At 52.8% G+C, this 20,889-nt stretch overlaps 1 protein-coding gene across 2 annotated transcripts in view; it reads right to left on the bottom strand.

Moving 5' to 3' along the window:
* Positions 1-3,818: 3,818 nt before the first annotated feature.
* Positions 3,819-20,889, bottom strand: part of Adamts17 (ADAM metallopeptidase with thrombospondin type 1 motif 17) — a 147,824-nt gene continuing 130,753 nt past the window's right edge. For both annotated transcript variants that reach the window (XM_070043144.1, XM_070043145.1), the window contains 4 exons: positions 13,291-13,495; positions 12,069-12,221; positions 7,042-7,219; positions 3,819-5,999 (listed from right to left, as the gene is read on the bottom strand). In XM_070043144.1, coding sequence (XP_069899245.1) covers positions 5,833-5,999; positions 7,042-7,219; positions 12,069-12,221; positions 13,291-13,495 — 703 coding nt within the window. In that variant the 3' untranslated portion in view covers positions 3,819-5,832. The remainder of the gene's footprint in view (positions 6,000-7,041; positions 7,220-12,068; positions 12,222-13,290; positions 13,496-20,889) is intronic.

Raw genomic sequence — 20,889 nt, 5'->3', positions numbered from 1 at the left:
CTCAGGACTCTTCTGAAACAAAAGTTAGGGAAAACACCACCCGGCTTTGGGCATCTGCCGGGGATGAGCGCTGTACCCGCAAGCAGCGCTGTGGTGTTTGCAGCGACCTGGGGTTTAGGGACTAAGGACTCTTCTGAAACAAAAGCTGTTACCTTTCCAACCATCCTGGCTCTTTTATCTTTACTTTCATTAAAAAAAATTTTCCTTAGCCTCTTTATGTGTATGCCTTCTGGGTTAAAAAAATGTCTGTGGTCTCTTGGTTTCTTTATCTCTAGCATTCCTCTGGTGTTTGGATTTCTTAGCGATCTGGCCATTTGTGTTTTTCTCCTTTTTTTTTTTTCTTGTCTCGAAATGTCTGTCACCTTTGACTTTTCCCTTTTTAACATCCCCCCTCCCCTCAAAGCTGTCTCAAAGTCCAGTCCTATGTGAAGGTAGCCACGTGCAGACAGATGGTGTCCACCACGCAGGGAAGACCATGCCGGCCCCGTCTGATCCATGTCAACCGCCGTGTCACACTTGTGGTCAGTGGATGGCAGAGGCTCAGAGTTCATCTGAGGGGACTTGTGTGCGAGGCTTTCAAAAACTGTGAGAACTTGGTTTTGCCAAGTTAGATCACAAAGACAGCAGCTCTGATTTCTCCTTGGAGAGTGCTTTATTTATCCTGAACCCACAGCCAACAGCCCTGTGAGTTTTGAGCTGACTTAAATATTTTTCCACATTTGGGCACAGCCCCTTACCTGCCAGGAGAAGGGTACAATAAACAGATGGCGACAACTCTTCCCAGAATGGAGGGCTGGGCCTTCATCTCTCCTCCTCCTCCTCCCATCTGCCACACTGCTCAGTAAAAGTTGATTGATTAGCTAGCTGGGTGCTGGTGGCTCACACCTGTAATCCTAGTGACTCAGGAAGTTGAGATGTGAGGACTGCGGAAAAGTCCAGGCAGAAAAGTCCCCATGAGACTCTTACCTCCAATTAACCACCCCAAAACCGAAGAGGAGCTGTGGCTTTAAGTAGTGGTGCAGTGGCCTTAAGCAAAAAAAAGAGCTCAGGGACAGCAGCCGGGTCCTGAGTTCAAGCCCCACAACCAACAATAACCAAAAAATTATTGATTGACATTATTAACTGGATGGTTAATGAGTCATGGTATAACTTACACTTTCAGGTGCGAACTGCAGCTCTGTGTGGCATCTCTGTCCTAACTGAGCACACAGCTGTCACTCCAACAGACACACGATCCCCACTGAACCCATCCCAGGGTTCTGATTCAGCAAGGCAGATTCCTCCACAGTTGCATGGACGCGTGGATGTGTGTGCGTGGACTGCGCAGAACAGCATGTAATATTATCGTGTGATATACATGTAGCTACAGCACATACCAGTATTAGAAAAAAAGTGAGCCAAGACCACGAACACACCGTGTTGCCTCATTCGCCATGGGGGGGGGGGGAATCTGTCAGCATCTGCTAGGTCCACAGTTCTAATCGTCTGTCGACTTTGCGATCATACTATTTTAACGATGTGTTAACACGCAGCGGGCTCTGCACAGGACCTCCAGCACGGCTCTTCATAACCGTCAGCCGGCACGTCAGCGCTCACGTTGGTGGTAAGGAAGCCAGGGGAGGCTGAGCAAGGAGCTGGAAGGGAGCACTCCGAGATGGCTAAACCGTCTAAAGAATGGGGAGTTGAGTTTGCAAAGGGTCCAGAGGCTGAGGACAGTGGCTTTCTAAGGGGTGCTTGGTACAGAGGCCTGCCTGGTGGGACATAGCCCCACAGGCAGCTCCCACTTTTTGGAGCCCAAAAGAATGGGCGTGTAGTTCTGTGGGTCACAGGTGAGGGGACTCAAGGCCTGGGTGCTGTCCCTGAGCTGCTTTGGCTCAAGGATGGCATTCTACCACTTGAGCCACAGCTCCACTTCTGGCTTGAGAGTTGATTGGAGAAACTCAAGAACTTTCCTGGCTTCAAACAGTGATCCTCAGGGCTGGGAAGGTGGCTCAGTGGTAGAGCACTTGCCTTGCATACCTGAGGCTCTGGGTTCGATTCCTTAGCACCACATAAGCAGAAAAAACAAAGCTGGAAGTGGTGCTGTGGCTCAAGTGGTAGAGAGCTAGCCTTGAGCTGAAGAGCTGAGGGACAGTGCCCAGGCCCAGAGTTCAGGCCCATGACCAGACTCCCCCACCCCAAAAAAAACAAAAACAAAAACAAAAAACAGTGATCGTCAGATCTCAGCTTCCTGAGTAGCTGGGATTACAGGCATGAGCCTGTGGGAGCGAAGGGATGGGATGATCTGAACTTGGAGAAGGTGGATGGAAGGTAAGGGATGGATGTAGTGGGAGGGGAGAAGAAATAATAAAGAGGAAGGCGCAGGAAGCCAGCCAGCAAGAACAAATCAGGAATGGCAGCACTTGGGCAGAGGGTGTTGAGGGTGTTCTTTGAAGTGGATTTTGGACTCTTTCTGTTCCTGATTCCCATGCGTGTCCACATGGTGACAGTCACAGGAACCCTGGACCTGCACTTCCAGGACGGAGATGGATTCTGCTCACCGGCTCACCCACCGAGGCCTCGGCCCTCTACCTTCCTCCTGCCACGCATGGCCGGGGTGTCGCCTAGCAGAGAATGCCGCTGATTCCAAGGGCAAGGTCCAGCAGGAGAGACAGGTGTGTGCCCACACCGCGGTCTAGAGACGAGTCAGGGGCCATGACTTCTGACCCGAGGAATGGCTGGCCGAGGAGGGTGGGGAGAGTGTAGGGCACACAGGAGCAAAAGGAGCCTGAGGCTGGCAGTGTGGAGGGAACAGGAGGGAGGGGGGAGGAGGGAGGAAGGAGGAGGGAGGGAGGGAGGAGGGAGTGGGGAGGAGGCCACATGGGGCTCGGAGACCACAGGCAGAAGCCATGGGAAGGGATGAAGCAGGAGACTGTAATTTGCCTGTTTTGTGCTTTCTGATTTCAGTGTATGGAGAGAGCCAGGGAGGAGGGAGGGAGGGAGAGACAGTGGGAGGAGAGGGGAGAGGAGAGATGGAGGAGGAAGATGGCAGAGAGGGAGGGAAAGTGGGGGGACAGGAAGAGAGTGGGAGGGGCTAGAGAAGAGGGACATTGGGGGAAGGAGGGGGAGGAAGAGACAGAGAGGAGAAGAAAGAGAAATGAGGGGGAGGGGGAGGGGAAGGGAAGTAGGCGGGGGAGGAGTGGAGGCAGACTAGGGAGGAGGGAGGAGAGGAGGGGAAGGAGGAGAGAGGGCGAGGGAGAGAGAAAAGGGGATTGAGGAAGGTGGGAGAGGGGGGCTGAGGAGAGGGAGAGGGGGGAGGGAGACAGGGGGAGGGGAGAGAGGGACAGAGAAAGAAGAGGGGAAAGAGAAGAGAGAATAAAGGAATGAGCGGAGGGAGAGGTGGAGAATGGGGTGGAGGATGGGAGGGAGAGATGGAAAAAAGAAGAGCAAGAAAGAGCAGGAGGAGAGGGGGAAGGAGAAAGGAACTGGGGAGAGAGGACGGGGGAAGGAGAAAGGACTTGGGAAGAGAGGAAAAAGGGAGGAAAAGAGTAGGGTGAGAGGTAAGAGTGTAGGAGAGAAAAGGAGAGGAAGAGAAGAAAGGAACGAGGGGGGACAGGCAGAAAGGAGGGGGGAGAGGGAGGGGAGGGAGGGGACGTGGGACAGAAGAGAAGGAGGAGGTAGCAGTCACCAGGGCAGCGTTACATGTGGGGGGGGCATGGTTCCACCCCCGCCAGACCCCAGGCCCTCCCGCCATCAGCCCGAGAGCACTGGCTTTCGTCTTCCACTCCACAGACAGCTTCGAACTGTGATGGAAAAACATTTTATTAACATGTGTTCAACTTGCTTCCAAATGAAATGATTAATTTTTCATGGAAAATGGCATCCAATGTTTATCTTTTGCTTTTTTTTTCCTTTGCAAAACCAGCACCAAAAAAGTAACACACACACACACACACACACACACACACACACACACACACACACACACACAGAGCATGAGTACAGTACATGGTGTGAGCTAACCAGCGGGAGGGAAACACGCTCGACTCTGGAGTCGGGGCGCTAGGACCGTCCTGCGTCCTGGAGAAGAGCAGGGGGCGACGTGGAGTCCCCGGAGACCAGGGCACCGCGATGGCGCAGCAGCAGCAGCAGCAGCAGCAGCAGCAGTGACGGGGGGGGGGGGGGCACGTGGAAACGGCACCCTGCGAGCACCAGAGTGTGGGGGGACGGGGCCAGGAGTGCCCCCCCAGAAGGTGGGCAGCCTGCAAGTTTCCAGGAGGTGCCAAGGGAGCAAGTCGGGGGGCACAGCCAGTGCCCAGGAGGCCCCGAGAAGGAGGGTGGGGCCAGCTGCCTGGCTGCGCACCCCCAAAGCTCCAAGGGCCCGGCAGTGGGTGAAGCAAGAGGCGGTGAAGTGTCTGGTGTGGGTGTGGGTGTGCGGGGTCTGCAGGCGGCCAGGCCACAGTGGACAGTGTTTTGTGCAGACACGGGGGGCGGGGGGGGGGTGATAACTAAGTCATCGCACCCTGCAGGGGGCTGCTCCACCATGACTTTATCCCCCTCCCCACTCCAGCACCTGAGGAGTTTTTCTCCACACTCCTCCTCAGTTCAAGTGGGACCCAATGAATTCCCTGTCATCCCCGCCACTCTTCCTGCCACGGGGTAATCCAAAGCAAAGCAAAGGAAGGCAGAAAGCTGCAACAGAGACAGCACCAATGAATCCAGAAGCACCTAGACGCGATCCCACGACGTTCCGTCCAGAGCCGAGGAGGAGGGGCTCCTTCAAGTGTCAGTACACAAGCACCCATGAAATGACCACCTAGCAGGTGAGCACCACAGGCCCCCAGGGGCCGTTTCCCCCCCCCCCTTCCCCAGCCTCCAGGGGCAGCAGGGGCCCCACTGTGCTCCCGTTCCCAGAGACAGGAGGGGAAAGAGCAGAAGATCTCCGTCCTTCTGAACCTCAACCACGATGGCTGGGGTGAGTGGGGCCACCCTGGGCCCTGATGATGCCTTCGGGCTTTGCCCTGCAGATCCGCAGGCCCAAGTGCCACCATCAGCCCGAGGCCTGGGTGGCCAGAATGAAAGCACCTGGAGATGCAGCAGGTCAGGCGGGCTCCCGGGATGCCGGGAGGGCGGGCTGTGTGAGTACACCTGTAGAGTAAGGAGGGAGCACCAGCCGGGTCCCCTTCCACAGCACCTAGAAGATAGGCTCTCCTTGTTCCTATGTGGTACGCAGCAGAGCCCCCAAACCAGCCCTTCCAGAATATTCTTCCAACATGGGTGATGTGCAGACTTAGGTGGGTGGCACCGGTGTGTTTTCGGTCTATGTGGATGTGAAACTCTCGGGGGACAAAGCTTCCAAGACAAGGTCCGGGAATTCGAGAACAAGTTCTTAGCGATGGGGAGGGAGGTGAGGGCCGGCTCTTGTGTTCTCAGGAAGGGAGATTTAGAGGAATGTCTGTGGGTTGCCATCTCCCCTTCCATCCAGGGTGCCGCTGGGGTTCAGAAGGAAGCTTCTAACATGGCATCTCGTTTTCAGGGGATTTCCCCAGGCTACAAGAGGTCCTGGGGACTTAAATGCCAAAAGCAAGCCAGGACCCAGGCAGTACGTGGTGACTCTCTCGACGGTGGAGGTTTAAGAAGCTCAGAAACTATGATCATCTCGGGAGGAGAAGGCCGTCCAGTGGCTGCGCCCATTAAGTGAAGGACCACATCCAGTCCACTCTCGCCTTGTCCCTCGCTGGAGTCTTGGGGGGGGGGGTGGAGCTCTGCCTGGGGGAGGAGGGGGTCCCGGCCGCAGGGCTGGGGTGCTGCCAGGCCTCAGACCCCGAGTGTGAGGGGGGGCGGGGCTGCGCGTCAGGAGCTGGGGGGCGGAGGTGGCGGGCGCATCTTGGTGGCGTAGAAGTCCCTGCAGGTTTGGCAGCAGCGCTGGTACCAGCGCATGTCCTGGCACAGGTTCTTCTCTCGGATGACGCGGCAGTACACCGTCCACTGGTCCCGCGTGCACTTGTACGTCAGCGCAGCTGAGGGGACGGGGGGGGGGGGTTACCGTGGGCATGGCATGACACACAGACCCAGCAGGTACAGGCCGCGCCCCGTGCTCCCGCTGGGGCACCACGATGCCACGCTGTGCTCCACGCAGCGGCGCTGCTGAGTGTGTGGCTCCCTCACTCTACCTCCCTCTTTTCTCTTTTCTTTGGGGGTGGGGGGGTGGGCAGCGGTAGTGGGGCTTGAACTCAGGGACCCCGTGTGCTTGCTGCTTAGAATGTTTTTTTTGGTCAAGGCGGGTGCTCTACCACTTGAACCATAGCTCCGCTTCTGACTTTTGCTTTTGCTAGTGAATTGAAGTCTTGGATTTTTCTGCCTTGGTTCAAACTGAGATGCCCAGATCTCCGCCTCCCGTGAGCCAGGATGGCAGCTCTGAGCCACGCAGGCTGGGCTGGCTGGCTGACTTTTCACTGAGGGCTGCCCGGCTCCTGAGCTCTGAGCCACGCGCTCTTATTCCATGGCTTATTTTGTTAATGGCACCATAACGGGTGGCATTTGTCAAATGGTGGGCACCGAAGGCCACAGCCCCTCCACAGGAGAGCAGGCCCTGCTTTCTCCAAAGAGGTCCCCAAGCCGGCTCAGCTCTCCCCATCCCTCCCCACCCCAAAGGGAGCTGCGGCTCTGCCGGCCGCTTCATGAGGGAAAGGGGCATGGCTCCACCTCCCGGGGACCCCCACCCTGGAAAAGCAGACACCGTTGCCCAGTTATCAGACCCACGTGCCATGGCGAGGCAGCCCCGCCCTGCCGCATGTGTGTCCACCTGGGGCATCGTCTAGCGCGGGCATCATCGGGGCTCCTGAACCTTGCACTTCTAGAAGGAACACCTTCCCCCTTGCCTAGCACAGGAGCCCTGACTCCTGGGGTCGGAAGGGCTACGGATGCCTTTGCCTCAACCTGAGTGAGACTCCATCTCTGAGCCCGCTGCTCTACAGGACTGGCAAAACCTCCCGTGTCTCCACTCAGAGCTCACCAGTCAGGGGAGGACCCCCTCCCCCCCAAAGCGGGGTGGGCACTCACCGAGGCGCGGGGAGGTGATGGTGTTCACGTTGATCTTGTCGTTGCAGGCCTCCTGGTGGCACTGTCTGTAGGCAGCCGGCTTGGAGAGGGCGGGGCACTCGCTGCCGTGGCGTCCGGTGACCTTGTGCATGCACTGCACCACGCGGGACTGCAGCCCCTTGCCACAGGTGGCGGAGCACTGCCCGGACAGCGACACTGAGTGGGGGCTTAACTCGGACCCAAGGGGCTGGGGTGCAGGTCTACAGGGCAGCTGCCCCCTCCCCCAACCTGGCTCCTTCCCATGCACTGCTGCCTGCTGCGGGACTGCTGTGGGAAGTGTGGCTGATGTTGCCCCCCCCATGCATATGCCCATAAGCCCCCAGTGGGGTGGTAGGAGGGAAGGTGCGACTATGGGAAGTAACTAGGGTCAATGACATGCTGAGGTGGAGCCCTCACAATGCGATTAGTACCCTTCAAGAAGACTGACTACACAGACTCTTTTTCTCCCCCAGGTGAAGACGAGGCAACAGCTGTTTGTAAGCCCAGGGAAAGGGTCCTCCCCAGACCGAGGGCTGCCGGCCCCTCCATCTTGGACTCCTGGTGTCAGGAGCTTTGCCCAGACTGGGGATGGGGGAACAGCCCAGAAATGACCGGAAGGCTAGGTTCAGCATTAAGTTACAGAAAACGACACTGTTTGGCACACACTGGAGTCCTGGACTCGTTCATATTCCACACTAACAGCAGCCGTTCAGACACCAGCGCTCCCTCTGCTGGCACCCGCGGCGCTGGCACAGGAGTCACAGCAGAGCAGGCGATCCCAAATTCCCAAGGGGGGAAGCGGCCGAGTGAGAACCTGAGACCTGAATGTCAAGCGCCGGTACCTGCGCAGGCCAGCGCCTTCCTGCTAAAATCTCCTATGGTTTTCTGGGATTCATTTTCCCCTTTTGTGTATCCCATCATACATGAAAGCTACCTAAGAAACTACAAATGAAAACGGAGACTCCCACCAACGGGCCTTTGGTATAAGAGGTGGGCGACCCACCTTCATGGCTAGGTTTTTGTCTGAGCTGAGAGTTGTGCTGAGCCTGCCCCTCTTTGGGCCCTGAAGACAAATGAGGTTCTAGACGAATCTGAAAGGCTTGCTTCCACGCCTCACCCCCTGCCATCCAACAACCAGGGTGTATGCTGTGATGCTTCTGTGGCATCTCCCGATGCCCTCAGCTTTAATTAAACCCCCAGGAGATGGCAGTGTCTCCCAGAGAGCATCAGACTTTGCCCCCTCCCGTTCCTACCCCAAGGCTTTTACAATCTAAGCAAACAGTTCTAGTAAAAAAAAAAAAAAAAAAAAAAAACCGATCTGGTCTTGTTTGAAGCCGCCCTCACCGATGGGTACTGTTTCCAGCGGCTTAGTCCATCAACACCCACTGTGGCTTTCCAAGACTCAGTTTACTGAGACAGAAAAGGAAGCAGTTATGAACTCACTCGAAAGCTCCCTGCCAGACAGCCTGAAGCAAGCGCAGCCCCCTCCCGCCCCTCCAGGAACAGATGCGGAGTGTGATGCACACAGCCTGCATCTTTCTGCTAGGCCCCCAGCAGGGCTGGGGTACTCAACGCTACAATGCTGCCTTCCAGTCATATGTGAGGTCCTGGGTTCCAATCCCAGCACCACAGTGAGGTTCATGGCCACAAAGCAAAGAAAGGGAGATTCAGTTTGGACTTACTCATCTGCTTGTTGTGTAAATTACGGACTGATAAAAGCGGGGTGTGTTCTGGGAAGGTGGCTCAGTGGTAGAGCGCTTGCCTTGCATGCCTGAGTCCCTGGGTTTGATTCCCCAGCACCACATAAGCAAAAAGAAAAAAAGCCGGAATTGGCGCTGTGGCTCAAGTGGTAGAGCGCTAGCCTTGAGCTGAAGAGCTGAGGGACAGCGCCCAGGCCCAGAGTTCAGGCCCCACGACCGGACCGCCCCCCCCCCAAAAAAAGGGGTGTGTGTGCACATGCGTGCTCACTCGCCAGTGCTGGGGCTTGAATTCGGGCTTGAAGGCTTGTCCTTTAGCTTTTTCTCTCAAGGTTAGCACTCTCCCGCTTGAGCTACAGCTCCACTTCCTGCTTTTTTGGTGGTTAATTGGAGAATATCACAAGCTGGGTGCTGGTGGCTCACACCTACAATCCTAGCTACTCAGGAGGCTGAGATCTGGGGATTGTGGTTCAAAGCCAGCCCAAGCAGAAAAGTCTGTGAGACTCATCTCCAATAAACCACCAGAAAAACAGAACTTGAGTGCTGTGGCTCAAGTAGTAGAGAGCTACCCTTGAGCTGAAGAGCTGAGGGACAGCGCCCAGGCCCAGAGTTCAAGTCCCATGATCGACCCCCTACTCCACAAAAAATATACATATATATATAGATATATATGTATATCTATATATATCACAAACTTTCTTGCCTGAGCTGTTCAAACTGAGATCTTCAGATCTCAGCCTCCTTAGTAGCTAGGAATACAGGCATAAGGCAGCTGGGGGTGGCGGGGGGGGGGGGAAGCTATTGTATTACACTAGCCAGATGTGCTTCCTGCAAAGAGGAGGAGAGGAGGACAAGCTTTCTGTTGTAGGACCCCCTATGACAGGTGGGCAACATCCAAACTCTACTGGATTGGCCATTTACAATGACAGTAACCACAAGGATGGAAAGGGGTTGCCATAGCAACACAGCCCCCCTTCCCCATGTCTACTATGCACTGGACACTGGGTTTCTGTGTGTTGTACTCAGGAACACACCGTGAGGTGCTCAGTATATGCACCTGCAGGGGTGTAGGGGCTCCATCTCTCAGGCTTCCATGCCGGCCCTGTACCTCCAAGCCAGGCCATCCCAGCAGGGAAGAGCTGGGTCTCCATCACCACCCAGCCCCACCCTGGTAACTCCCCTCCCCTCCCCTCCCCGTCCCTCAGCACGTCTGTACATAATGCCCCATCCCCATGCCATGTTTTCAGGATTAGCTAAAGTGGGCTGTAAAAATCTTGGAGGAGAAAAGTGCGGCCCAGGAAGAGCTCTGCTTCGGGCAGCGGGCCCAGGCCAGGGGACAATGCCTCAGGGGACACGGAGGCAAGGAGGGACTCCAATCGGGGCCTCTGGAGTCATTCTCACAGCCGGCCTGCCTTGGGCAGGTTCTGGATAGTAAAGAATGAGCGAGAAAATCCCCAGTCACTGGCTGCTGTTTGTGTCTGAGAGGCATTTGGCTGATGAACTATCAAAAGCTCTTCAAAGGCATTTTGACAGGTTTCTTGGCTCGGGTAGGGAAAACTTGGGAAGCTGTTGAAACCTGAAATAGCAGGTCTCAAAAATAATGAAAATCCCCATGTGTCTTGTGCTTACGTTGACATCGAAAGCACGAGTGTGTGTGTGCGCGCGCGCGCTGATACTTTACAGCTAAAGATCCAGGAGGCTAAGTGGCCTCTGATGGCCTACAGCTATTGGGGAGGGGGGCGTGAAGGTGACAGGCGGGTGGCTCTTAAGTTATCCTGTCTGTTAAGGCTGGCGCTGTTCTTAGGTGCTGCGCCTCCCTGCTACCCATCTCCAGAGTCTCAGGCCTCCAGCAAGCTGGACACACTGTCTGCCCCGCACCACACTGCCATCCCATCCCCTGGGCTGGGGCACACGGTTTTCTGGAGCTTGAACCCTAAACTGCTCTTCTAAGATGTGACTATTTCATAGGCCCAGGTGCGAAATGAGATTCAGACACAAGGGACCTGTGACAGCACCAGAATAGAAAAAGGAGCAGCCGCTAGCACTGCCTGTGTGCCAGACAGTGGGCAGAGGGCCCGGCGGGGGTCACCTGCGCTCCTCGGCAAGGACACAGCCTCGGGTCAGCTGACAGAAGGAGCACAGACAAAGCTCAAGGAAGCAAGACTGCTGAAGTCATTCGGGGACATCAGTGACATGTCCTGGGGTGTGTGGGGGGGGGTGGGTGGGGGATGCACCACAAAGAAAAACAACCTCTGTGTGTGTGTGTGTGTGTGTGTGTGTGTGTGTGTGTGTGTGTGTGTGTGTGTGATCCTCTGCCTCCTGCTGGGGCACCTGTGACCATGAGAATCAACTCATTCTTAGAGTGCGAGTGGGTGGGCTTGGTCAGATCTGATGCTTTTCCATCATGCTAGTGCCCAGCCTGCCCACCACAGTGTGGACACATGAACGGAGCCAGGTTGTCAGCCCCACCCCAGCCCCATCCGAGGAGCACCTGGGAACCTCTGAGCATCTCTACCACTTCTCTGCCTGCAGCACAGCTTTCTTCTGGAGCAGCCCTGAAGCAAATGGTGTTCCATGGTAGCTGCTGCATGCTGAGCCTTAACCACTTACTCACTGTGGGATGTTTCTGTTTGGGGTTTGGGGAGAACTGGGCAGAACTTGGCCTTGATCCCATTGCTTTAGTCAGATCTTCTGGTTAGAAGAGAAATAGGAAGGCGTTTCCATCTTCCCAAATCCACTATTTCCTGGAAGCTGCCTTCCCACATACTGTGTGTGGCCAGTCCTGGGGCCTGATCTCAGGGCCAGGGCACTGTCCCTGAGCTTTTATGCTCAAGGCTAGTACTCTACCACTTGAGCCACAGCTCCACTTCCGGCTTTTGGGTAGTTTATGGGCAAAAAGAGTCTCATGAACTTTCCTAACCGGGTTGGTTTCAAACCACAATCCTCAGATCTCAGTTTCCTGAGTAGCTACAGGAATGAGCCTGTGACAGGAGTGCACCCAGCTTAGGGGGCTCTCTTGGCAGATGGCTGGGAGAGGGCCTCTTGCCGCGTGCTTCAAAGGGCAGACAGACAGGCATGGAGCACCTGAGGTGTGATTTCCTTCACACGCACACCAAGTCCGGTGTGTTCCCAGCCAGCCAGCAGCCTAGGGGAGCAGGAGGGAGGCTCTTCCCTCAGGGCCTTGGGAAGGGATTGAACTCTCCTGTTTAGACAGAGCCCACCTGAGAGAACAGAGGCCTGTCCCCAGAGCCAAGCCTCTGGCGCCTGCCAGGCCTCGGTGTGTCGGAGGTAAGGGCAGCGGGCGGCTCTCACCTTGGACCAGTCCCCCGTCTTCCACTCGTAGCAACCTGAGTAGTCCTCGCACGTCTCCTCAGCTTTTGGTCTGGTGGCCAAGTCACACTTCCCCTGGGAGTTGGTGCACATCACAGTTCGCTTCTGCGTCCCTTGGCCACAGTCAGCAGAGCACTAGCAAGACACCAAGTAGGGGGTTAATCCAGATCCCATTCAGTTCAAGTAAGTCAGCACCTCTGAAGTCCCTACTGTGTGCCGGCTCTGGAGCTAGGAGGCAGAGATAAGGAGGCTGAGGTCTGGATGGACTGAGGTTCAAAGTCTCACAGATTTATCAGCTGGTGTTGGCCTAGAACCTTGATCCTCCAGATCTCAGCCTCTTTAATAGGTAGTAGTATAGGCATGAGCCACTGGTAGTGGCCAAGAATTTCTTTTAAATCTTGTTCCATGGGATGTTCTAACAATAACTGAAAATGTCGGGCATAGCTCTTTTGGTAGGATGTTATTATTTTTTCAGTGAGGAAGAGTCTGAGAGGAAAACATTTCAATTGATCTGATTTGAGACACAATTCACCTTTGGATCAATAACAGTTAGGTGGCCAAAGCCCTAAGGCTTCCCTGGGTGGACGAGGGAACGGGGTGAGCCCCCGCCTTTACCCCACTGGCGAATGTAAATGAGGATGCCTTGTATGGAAAGCTCACAAGCCTGACTGTGCATACACAAAAAAGTTAACAAGATTTTAAGTTCATTCTTCCTTTTCTTAAAATATTATAAAAGGGAGACAAAAGACCTGGGTCTTCACATGGGTACATTTTTGTTGTTTTTGTTCATTTGTTTTTGTGCTGCTGGTCTCGAGGCTTGAACTTAGTGCCTGGACTCAAGACTAGCACTCTACCACTCGAGCCACAGCTCCACTTCCAGTTTTCAAGTGTTTCATTGGAGAGAAGAGTCTCAGGAGGGACTTTTCTGCCTGGCTGCTGGTTTTGAACAGCAGTGCTCAGATTTCATCCCCCTGAGTAGGGAGGATTACAAGCCGAGCAGAATCAACATATGTACTGCGATGTCAATGTACGCATCATCCAATACATGTGACCATGTCTTATTTTAAGCAGTTGCTGTGATCCCAGATAACACTTAAGGACACTTGAGCGCTGACCTCGGAGCGGGTAGGGGCTGTTACCAACACACTGGGGTCCCCGCTGGCCGCATGGGATTCAGTCCTGGGCAGCAAGCCCCAACACCCACCTCTGACCACTCGGATGCCTCCCAGATGGACAGGCAATCCTGGCCTTCGCAGCTCTGCACGGGTGTTGGCCGGGCACCGGCACAGTAGAGCGGCCGCGTGGTGACGTGGGTGCCATTCGGCAGCTGGTACACGCAGGTCACCTCCCGATGCTGAGTGCCCTTCTCACAGGTCGCCGAGCAGGGGCTCCAGGGGCCTGCCACCCACCTGCCCAGAGGGAGAAAAGACACAGAGAGAATAACATGGAAGAAGCCTGGACCCTGCCCCCCCCCCATACCATCAGGGAACCTTCCAGAAGTATTGTGGGCCTGTGGTGGGAAAGGAGGCAGATCGGGAGCTTTGCAATGGACTCGGCAGACAGCAGAGGGAGGGACCTGAGTGGTTATTTGGTTCAATGCCTCCCTCAGCACAGAGCTTTCTACACACAGCACATGGGGCGTGCTGGCCGGTGGATTGTGGGCGGAACCTTTGCACCTGGCTAGGAGGTCTGGCTCTGATGTGGCTTTTCTTGCCATCTGCCAGGAGAACCCAACCTGGTAAGGCACTCCGATGCTGGAGCTATTTGATACTGCAGATTAGCTGATGAAGACACACAGCTTTTTCCCAGGATACCTGCTATGCCATTCACCACGTGGAGGGCACCTGTGGAGGCTGGCCTGCCCACGCCCCAAGCCCACTCCAGGCAACACCCCGAGGGCTGCCTCTGACTCTGCATTCTGCTTGAGAGGCCCTTCTTCTCCCAGCTCCCGGCAGACTAGAGCCAGCCACTGTGTGATGAGGAAAAGCAGCACCCAACTTTAACCTGGGCCGTTTACGGTCTGCAGATACGGGGCTGCTTTTATTGGACAGATGTTGGCAGAGAAGGTGGCGGATGCCGAGGTGCAGCGGTGACGTAACACGCTCAGCTGCGATGCTGTCCCTGGGGAGCCCACAGGGCCACTTTACAGCTGTGCGTGATGGCTCCACACCACCCTTCCCTATTTCCAACTGGAGAATTACGAGTTTTCAGATGCGGGGTGTTCACATATTTGTTTTCTTAGAAGAGGAAATGAAAATCTGAAGCGCTTCATGCTGGTCTGAGAATATGAGCTTTTCTAGAAGCAGGTGCTCCTGCCTCGGGTCTGCAAACCATAGAGACCATTGAAGGGGATGGCTTTTCGCCCCAAATTCAGATGTGAAAAAGTACTTATTCCTAAGCTTGAACACATTCACTTTACCCTGAGACTGGGTGGTATGCTAGAACTGGAACCCTTGCTGGACTAGGAAAAAATAAAAGACAAGACTATCTGCAAAAGTAATAATAATAATAATGAAAACTACAAAGGCTAGGGATGTGAATCAAGTGGCAGAATACTTGCCAGACAAGTATGGTGAGATCATGAGTTCAAAACCCAGGACAGACAGATAAAAGGAAATGAAGATGGCACCGAGCAGATCTGTTAAAATTGCCATAAAAAAAGTATTTATTGGTGCTTTTTCTGTGTGTGTAAAAACCCTTTGCGGAAGCCGTGGTCAGGCCGGCTCGAGCTAACTGGCCTTGGAAGCAGGGAGTAGCCAAGCTCATAGCCAGCTGAGAACGCGGTTCCCAGGGTATCATGCAGCAGCCGGGCCCAGTCCGCTATAGCCGTGTGACCATGTGCTGTTCCAGCTTTCACTTGCAAAAGCTAAGATGAAAACGGAGCTTTCTTCTCATTTTCAAGGGTTGGAAACGATTTCTCAACCCTGAAGATGCCTGTGTGGGCCCAGCCCTGTCTGCTGTGGAATTTGGCCCTGCTGCTTTTGGCCTAGAACTTCATACTTTCATACCTCAGGGCCAGGGCAGAGAGCACCTGGCCTCTGGCCCCAAACAGGGCCAGATGTCTCCCCCTAGCTCTCACCTGTGGAGAACACAGGGACACTTGCTTGTCACGTGCCCCTCCCACCGCTTCCCTTCCAAGGCCAAGTTCCTGGATTGGCTTAAAAGCTTAGCCTCAGAGCCAGGTGCCAGTGGCTCATACATAGAATCCTAGCTACTCAGAAGCCTGAGATCTGGAGGATAATAGTTCAAAGCCAACCGAGGCAAAAAGAAGAAAAAAAGTTTGCTAGATTCTATTTCCAGTTAATCAGCCAAAAGTCAGGCTGGAGGTGTGGCCTAAGTGGTAGAATGCCAGCCAAGCCAGCAGAGCAAGAGCAAAAGCCCTGAGTTCAAACCTTGCAAAGTAAAATGACGTGCTCCCCCACCCCAATAGAGCAATGTGATGTCCCAAGCAATCTGTCCTAAGCAGCTCAGGAAGAACCAGTCCTTGGATTGCCACTGTGACGTGGCTGTATCAGTCATCATCTGAACGGTAGGATGACACACAAGTCCCAGCCCCAGCAAGCAGCTTGATATACCCCCAAGGTCCGATTAACAGCAGCCAGAGTCCCTGTCCAGCAGTCCTAGCAGCCAAGCCCCACAAAATTCTTCATGCTGAACCCACACGTGGGCCCGGCAGACCTCACATTCCACCACTTCCCACCCTCAGCCACCTGGGTTCAGCTAGGAAAGCACCCAGAGAATGTTCCTGGTGGGGGGGGGAGGGGTGTCAGGAGGTGGAGTGGAGCCAGCTCTGTGTCCCCACTGTATGAGAGGGGGTTTATACCCTACTGTTCCCCACTTGTACCCACTACACTCTCTCAACTCCCCCAAGTATTCCAGCAACCAGCCCCAGTCTAAATGAACCCCTGGGCTCTAGTTCTAACCCTTGGGTCTCCTGGGCTGCATCTGTGGGGCGGGGCTTGCGAAGGCCACGTTAGTGGTGACTTTGAGATTTCCACTCAGGGTGGAGCCATGTGGACACAGCTGGTAGGGACTCTGGTCCTGAGTCAGAGGATCATGCCAGGAGGCACTGACCTCTACAGTTAACAAAGACGCCCCAGGGTGCGCGCCTGGTGAACATGAGCTGTAGCACAATCCCAGTGCAGGTGACAGCCTGGGCACAGGTGACACTGCCAGCCTCTCCTCTATCCTTCTGTCTGCTTCCCCCTGACTTCTCAGGGCTCAGGCTACTTTCCCTTACTCAGTTTCCTCTTTCCTTCATCTGCAAGACTCAGCCTCTCTCCCTGCATTCAGATTTTGGCTCTTTGGTTCATTAAAACAAAAATCCAGACTTTGTATATGAATGTGATGTCCCACACCTGGGGTAATGCATTCGAACTGACCTCCACGCACAGGGTCTCTGCCCTTCCACAGCATCTACAGGAACAGTTTCCTCCTTCCACAACCTTCAGCTTTCATGCCCTGGGCCTGGCATTTAAGATGCAGTATCATGTCTTCTGTAGGCCTTCTCATACATGGGCATGTGCAAGGCCTTACAAATGGACATTTCTCCACAAGAATATCGTACCTCACTATGGCCGGGAGATTTCTATTCATCAAGAAGGCCAAGGCTTGTTGATTGCGGCCACTGAGCTACTCCCAGGCTGTGTTTCCATTTGTGAAAGCGGTGTTTGGCTCCGCTGCATTTGTGTCTCACCTGGATGTGCCAACACCTGATCATCAATCCTTAGCCTGTCATTAGCTCTGTCCCCTTGTGGAGCGACGCATATCTTTAGCAGGCATGTCACACAACAGCCCCAAAGCTGCACCCCCATACAGGGTCCAGGCAGCATCTCCATCTTCTCTTTGGTGGTGAACCTCACTGAGATAGTATGCTCGCTCTGGGGACCCCCTAAACCTCAACTCCGGCATGCTGGAGAGAGGCTGTGTATTCACTCTGCTAGCTAATAAAACCACCAGCAGTTTCCAATAAAAAGTTACAGTGGGATAAAGCGACAATAAAACATTCATGCCCTTCATTTTGCTTCACGGAAAACTTCAACCATCCCAACCAAATGGAGCTACAGCAGCTGTAGGACAAATGCTCTCCAGGCAGGCGAGTGAGAGACAGTAATTAGTCTCAATTAAGTTCTCAGCAAATTATGTAAGGGAGACTTTTAGCCTCTTGGCGCTGTGTACCTCGCTGGGCCAAAGGCATGGAACCTGGTCCAAAACTATTTAGAAACGTGGAGCTGCTTGAGATAATTCATGTTCTGGAGAAACTTCAGACTCAGCATGAGATGAAACAACAAATCCCATAAACACCTTCATTTGGAAATAATGATTTGTTAATAATTTTCATAGCTAATGACCGGAAAGTGATTCATTCCATGGCTGGCTTTATGGAGTAGAGACCATTAAATTTACCCAGGATGCTTTGGAGATGTCAGCAAGGATGGTGTCCGATGTCTACTTTCACTAAAGCACGGCTTGACCTCTTTCACTTCCCTCTGTTTCCCAAGTATCAGCTCAGTGGAATTTGTCTGCCTCTTTGGAAACCTTCCTAAATGATCTTTATCCTGATCTCCAAGGAATTTAGGCTACACTTTTTTCCCTGCTTATTTTAGGAATCTCTTCTCTGGGTATGATTTTACTTATTAGTAGTAATGATAATTTATGCACAATGCAGAAAATCTGGAGGGTTCATACAAATATAAAGAAAATACAAGAATTCACAATATCCGAGTCTTTTTCCCCCAATACATATTTTCACATTGCAGTCATACTATAAACAAGTCATTGTCCATTCTGCCTCATTATTGATAGCAAAAGTAATTCCTATGCGATCAAAGAGCTTTTCTAAAGGTTGACTTTGTAAGGCTTGCAAAATAGTCCCTCAGATCCACAGAGCCATGAATTATTTAACCGGCTCATACTGGCTGGGTAAGTTGGATAGGTGCCATTTTTTCACCCTATATTTTGGATGATCTCCAAAGGGTGGAACTGAAAGTCCTACATCCAGGGTGATGAGCGAGGGCTTTCAGATCAGCTGGCATTGCCTGGATCTCCTCACAACTGAGCCACCACATATACCCCGAAGCCTGAGAAAGCCTCATAGGAAACATGGACTCACTAGCTGCAGGACCACATCTTTGAAATGTGCTGTTCTTTCTGCAATGCCCTGAGCCTCTCCACCGAGGCAGCACCTTCCAGGCCACTTGTCCTGCCCCTCCCCTCCTCTCCTCCCTCTCCCTCCCTCTCTTTCCCTCCCTCCCTCCCCCCCTCTTCTCTCTTTTAGACACACCCAGCTGGTCCATGTTGTTTCTTTAGCATGTGGCTTCAACAAACCCATGTCTGGGTGTAACCTGACCAGCTTCAAGTACATAAACAATAGGAACCATGATAATTGGACCCTTCTGTGTTCCAGATGTGATTGGACTCCAGTATTTTCTCAATTCCCAAAGCGCCTCCACGACGGACCCTGCTCAGGGTCACGTGGTGACTGAGAGGCAAGGTAGGTGTTACTTGATCTATGGGCCCCAAATCTCATTCCACCACACCCTTGGTGTGTACAGCACAGCCACAGCTGTGGTACCACACAACCTCAGCATTAGACTAACTAGAAGGGCATGAGCTCTTCCTGCAGGGTGTAAGCTGTTGATCTTTCCAATCAGAGGAAGCTCTGGAAAGCTCAGAGGGTATTCTTGATCATAGGTTAGCCTCAGAGTGGACAGAGAATCCGGTTACGTGGAAAACTTGCAATAAATATCTGTAAGTGGGTGAATGGCAGTTTAAGTGCTCAGACTCAAGGTCAGTGGTCACTACTTTTGAGTTACTATCAAATATGGGTGCCATATCTCATTAATTTTACTTGCAGCTTCCGAGAAGGTATCTTGTATTTACGATTCACACAGTTACTTCCCAGCTATATGCTTTGTGATCAGTGTAATATTTCTGTTCCATGGAGCTCATAGTTGTTTTCTTCAGGATCAAATACGTATTTAGGGTCTGTGAAGGTTCTGTGTGCATCTAAGGCAAAAAAAATGCATTTTCTCTTGTCAAGGTACAGCTTTTGGCAAATGTGAATTGTCTTCTTATGTTGCTTAGGCCTTTCATATCCTTCCTTGTTTTTTTTTTTTGGGGGGGGGTCCAGTCATGGGGCCTGAACTCTGGGCCTGGGCGCTGTCCCTCAGCTCTTCAGCTCAAGGCTAGTGCTCTACCACTTGAGCCACAGCGTCACTTCTGGCTTTTTTTTCTTTTTGCTTATGTGGTACTGAGGAATCAAACCCAGGGCCTCAGGCATGCAAGGCAAGCGCTCTACCACTGAGCCACCTTCCCAGCCCCCCTTCCTTGTTTTTGTTCTCATTTTACCTGTCTCATGGAGCAGGAAGTTGGTGATGTCTGTAACAGGTACCTTTCTGTCTCCATTCCTGCATCTCCTGGAGTCCATGATTTACACAAAAGGCTGCTGTATTACGTGGAGCATAAATGTTCACAATTTTTACACCTTCATTGTGACTTTCAACTCATGAGTTTTTGAGACCATGAATACATTTTGACTTGAAATCCTCTTTGTCTGAAATTAGGATTGCTGTCTGTGCTTGTTTTAATTTCCTGTATTGTTTCATTGCTCCCATTTGTTATTTTCATTTTTTGGTTATACTTTGGCCCATCCTTAATTTTCAGCATTTCAAAATTAAGAGGCAGGTGAGCCAGATATGGGGAAGTGCTCAGACATTTATAAAAATACCCTTTCCCTTCCTCTTTCCTAGCCGTTCACCTCCTGAATTATCAGTTTTTAATCACATTGCTTGATTGTATTACCTGCTGTGAAACTGCAATGACATTATTCTACCTTCTGCTTTCTTTCTGTTCTATTTGGTCTACTCTCTTTTTTGTTGTAATATTTTCATTTGTCAGAACATACAACATTTACACATTATTCTTCTCTTCTGGTCTCCATTGTCTCTAGTTTGCTGGCTCAGGTTGTTTATTTATGGCTGGAATCCATTTAAAGCCATACCTACAGCCCAACTATGTGGAAGCCCAAAGTAGGAGGAACACAGTCTGAGGTTGGCTTATTTGAAAAATAACCAGAGAGAGAGAGAAAAAAAAAGAGCTAAAGGGTATAGAATTCAAGTGGTAGAGCCTAACAAGCTTGAGGCTGCAGAACCACTGCACCTGCCACAAAAACAATCACCAGGGGCCTCTTGGGATTGATGAGCCCCAAAGGATGGCCAATCCTCTCATCGCTCTTCCCTGTCCTTGATAATCCACAGGCAGGTCCCACCCAAATCCTGTTCCCCCACCCCCAGTTCCCAGTAATTCACTGTAAAGCTCTTGCTGCCTCGATACGGAACATCTTTTTCCCAGGAAGCAGACTGAGAATCAGGAAAGAGGAAAAAATGGTGGAGACTAGCATGTGCTGTGGTCCATCATTTCCTCTATGCCAGTTCCTGCTCTTCACACATGGGGATTCCTCCTGGAAATGACCTATTTCTCTGTCACCAGGCTCCTTCCTTCTGTGATATTTAAGGCCACATCCAGTGAGCAGGCAGAAGCCCTGGCAGGATGCAGTACTTTCCTTCTGCCCACATCAACAGCAGCCCCCTCATGGTCTCCTTCCACCATCACTCCAGCCCAGAGGATGAGTTGGTGCATGGGCAAATGGGTCTGGGGGGCCTCGAGTCACACACTGAGCAATGACACTACCCCCTTCTCAGAACCCTCTTTCCTTCCCAAACCTCACCCAATTCTGCTGATAACATTATCTGAGGTACCCGAGTATGGAACTTGGGAACTTGGGGTTGGAAATGAACCACTG

The sequence above is a fragment of the Dipodomys merriami genome, unplaced genomic scaffold (assembly GCF_024711535.1).
Source record: "Dipodomys merriami isolate MVZ:Mamm:240054 unplaced genomic scaffold, mDipMer1.0.p SCAF_33, whole genome shotgun sequence".
NCBI lineage: Eukaryota > Metazoa > Chordata > Mammalia > Rodentia > Heteromyidae > Dipodomys > Dipodomys merriami.
Note: the sequence above shows the minus strand (reverse complement) of the source record. Positions and strands in the feature narration are given on the sequence as shown.